The sequence below is a fragment of the Verticillium dahliae genome, genomic scaffold (assembly GCF_000150675.1).
Source record: "Verticillium dahliae VdLs.17 supercont1.6 genomic scaffold, whole genome shotgun sequence".
NCBI classification, from domain to species: domain Eukaryota; kingdom Fungi; phylum Ascomycota; class Sordariomycetes; order Glomerellales; family Plectosphaerellaceae; genus Verticillium; species Verticillium dahliae.
Genome location: NW_009276926.1, coordinates 1,047,735 through 1,050,533, shown reverse-complemented (window position 1 = coordinate 1,050,533; position 2,799 = coordinate 1,047,735). Strand labels below are relative to the sequence as shown.

General features: G+C 53.0%; 2 protein-coding genes across 2 annotated transcripts in view; both read right to left on the bottom strand.

Moving 5' to 3' along the window:
- Nucleotides 1-140: 140 nt before the first annotated feature.
- Nucleotides 141-1,409, bottom strand: VDAG_03873 (naringenin 3-dioxygenase; the record flags this gene model as incomplete). The annotated part of the gene is made up of 3 exons (XM_009653957.1): nt 141-902; nt 970-1,038; nt 1,101-1,409. The coding sequence occupies 3 exons, from the start codon at nt 1,407-1,409 to the stop codon at nt 141-143; spliced, it is 1,140 nt and encodes a 379-aa protein (XP_009652252.1).
- A 529-nt stretch (nt 1,410-1,938) lies between these two features.
- Nucleotides 1,939-2,799, bottom strand: part of VDAG_03872 (GA4 desaturase) — a gene marked incomplete at both ends in the record, with an annotated part of 1,567 nt that continues 706 nt past the window's right edge. Inside the window, one exon of the mRNA XM_009653956.1 lies at nt 1,939-2,747. Coding sequence (XP_009652251.1) covers nt 1,939-2,747 — 809 coding nt within the window. The remainder of the gene's footprint in view (nt 2,748-2,799) is intronic.

Below are 2,799 nucleotides of genomic sequence, written 5' to 3'. Positions count from 1 at the left end.
GCTCGTACTGTTCCGGAGCCGGGCGTCGGCCGCCATACCCCGACTATGGAGAGACTGGATCTCACATCGCATTATCAGCTCCATCCTTTTGGAGATTAAAGTGCCATCGTTTGAGGGGCAACATGTTCTTTGCCACTATACTACTCAATCTTGGCCCCCCTTGCAAGATCCAAGCGCTTCTTCTCAGCCTGTTTCTTCAAGGCTACTGGAAGCAGGTCCGGATACCAGGCCTTCGCAGTCTCTACGAAGCTTGTGAGCATACTGACAAACACTGTATCGCCGGCAGAGTCGTCAAATATCCCAGAAAAGAATGTGCCAGAGTCAGTCACTGCCCTCTCCCCCCTAGACAGGTCTGCGACGTGTGGCGGAACATCCACTGCAAAGTCATCCGGCATCAGACGGAGGTTGACGTTTTGGAAAAAAGGAATCGAAAATCGTGAGCCTAAGCGGTTCCCATGCTTATCAAGAAATCCAGCCGAGCCGAGTATCACACGATGCGTCGTCGCGATACAAACTCCGCGTGTAAGAATCTCCAGCAGGCGGCCAATGTTCACCACGAGAGTTCCTGGGATTGGAGGAACGGCGATCCAGTTGCCAGTCTTGTTCTGCACCTCAAGACAGTTGTGGTCGCCTCCTTGGAGCAAATATGTCATGAATGAACTGTCCTTGTGCGGAGCAATTCCATGCCGAGCACCCCCGTTCGACTCCTCCAGAGGAGCAGGGTACATTCGTAGATTCAGGCGACTAAAAGGCGTGTCTTCGAACAGCCAGCTGAAAGAGTTGGCCTCCAGGCCTAAGGCCTCAGATGTTAACGAGATAAAGGATGTGGCCAGGTCTTGGACGGCAGAGCGGTACGTTTCAACGGCCTGGCGAAAGTCCGGCACGGCATTTTGATCTGGCCACTCCAGTGACAGAGCAGTCAGTACCTGCAGTGGGCACATGAAACGGCCTTGGAACGAGCATGCTCACCTGGCTAGGGCCGTGCAAGTTGAGATACGCCAACTCAGCTGGGTGTGGAGGAGGATATTCGGGCCCAAACTTCCATCGCAACTTAAGTTGGAAAAGATCCTCTAAGCTATCCAGGATCGGGTAAGACTCACAAATACAGACTCGTTTTGGCCTGTAATAGCCACAGTCTTCTCAGAATTCATCCCGTTGTACCCAAAGGAAATGCTTGCTGTGAGCCATGTCAATATCCAGCTTCTTTTGCAGAGGAAGACTGAAGAAGGCATTTCGTCTGCTCGAGCACGGGCTTGTTGCACCTCTTCGGGAATCGAATGATTGCTGAGGTAGAAGAATCCCACATTCACAATGGCATTCCGCAGCTGTGAGAGGAATTCCGCCTTGCCGGCTGGGTGCTGTGAGAGAGAATAGTCCACAACAGGGACTTTTGTGAATTCGTCCTTCATGGTGATACGGTAGGTATGGACGTTGGCCAAGATCCGATAATTAACTGCAATATTCTCTTCTGCTTCCCGAGAAGCGTATATATATCTGGACTCCATGATCTCTGCCGTTCTTCAACTTGAATGTTTTTTTTTAGAACGAATGAGGTCTTGCCGGCTTCGACTGAGACAATTTCTCGGTCCGTGACGGCCGGTTACAGAGTGCATGGTCGATTGCGTTTCACGCAATACGAGTTCAGAGTAGCACGTAGGTATTGGAGGGTTTATGTATATAAATGAGGCGGTTCGAGACGGGTAAAGCGGGACATGACATGTACATGAGAGAGTGCGATTGCCTCACGTGGCACTTTAAACCCGGGTTCCATCATGTCAATTCACACAAAGTTTCACATGATGGGCTGGACTATGAGGTGGATATAGCAAGAAGAAGGAGAGAGTTTCTACAATGAACGCAAAGCCTTGCCTAGAGATACTTGACAATCCAACCAGCTGGTACATCGCGTGACTATGGGCTATAGCTGCCTTTGAACCTTCACCAAATGCACAAGCTACGAATTTCTAACGATTCGCGGGGCTCTGCGTCGTCATTGCCTTCTAACTCAGCACTCGAGTGTAGGACGCCTCCGGCAGCAATGCTGCCAGCTCGCTCCTCGTCACTGTCAAAAAATCTCAGAACGAGACACTCCTCGGGGATCTGGTTGTCGATCCAGTACCATTTATGCTGCTGAGAGTACCTGGCCAGATAGCACTCCGCCGGGTGCGTCTCGCAGACACCTTCGCGGCCCAGAGAAGGTGTGGGCACGGCCGCTGGGACATAATCGTCTTCCTTGAAAGTCGTATAGTCCAGAACTGCCAGCGGATCCCGGCGGACTGTTTTGAGTGGTCTCCATGTCGAGTAAAGCGCCCATCGGGGACCGCCGCTATGTTTGTAGCTATCGCTCAGGTCTTTGCCAGCAGCCACGAGTGAATCCTCCACACGGATGATCTCGGCAGCAGCCTCTGCGGTCCTGGGATGAAACCTCCGGATGTGCATTCGGGCCCCGTCGGGCGAGTAATCCAAGTGGATCTTGGACGCGGGACTGCCACCTCCAGAGATAGGGTCGAATCCGATGAATTGGGGAAACCCGGTCTTCAGCTCAGAAGCCTTGTCACCAGCGCTCCCGTGAGCCGCAAGAGAGTCAGTGGCGGACCAGAGCGCACAGCGTAGGAGAAGAGCCTCCGTGACGACGGTTGTGCACCCAGTCAATTGCTTGAGAGCCAACTCAGTGTCGGGAATGACGTGCTGCTTGAGCAGCTCGGGGTCCCTGAATGAAAGAGAGCAGTGCGGAGGTGCGTGCAGGGCTGTTGGCCGCCGAATCGCTGTGAAGCCGTGAGCCCTCAGCGAAACATTGCT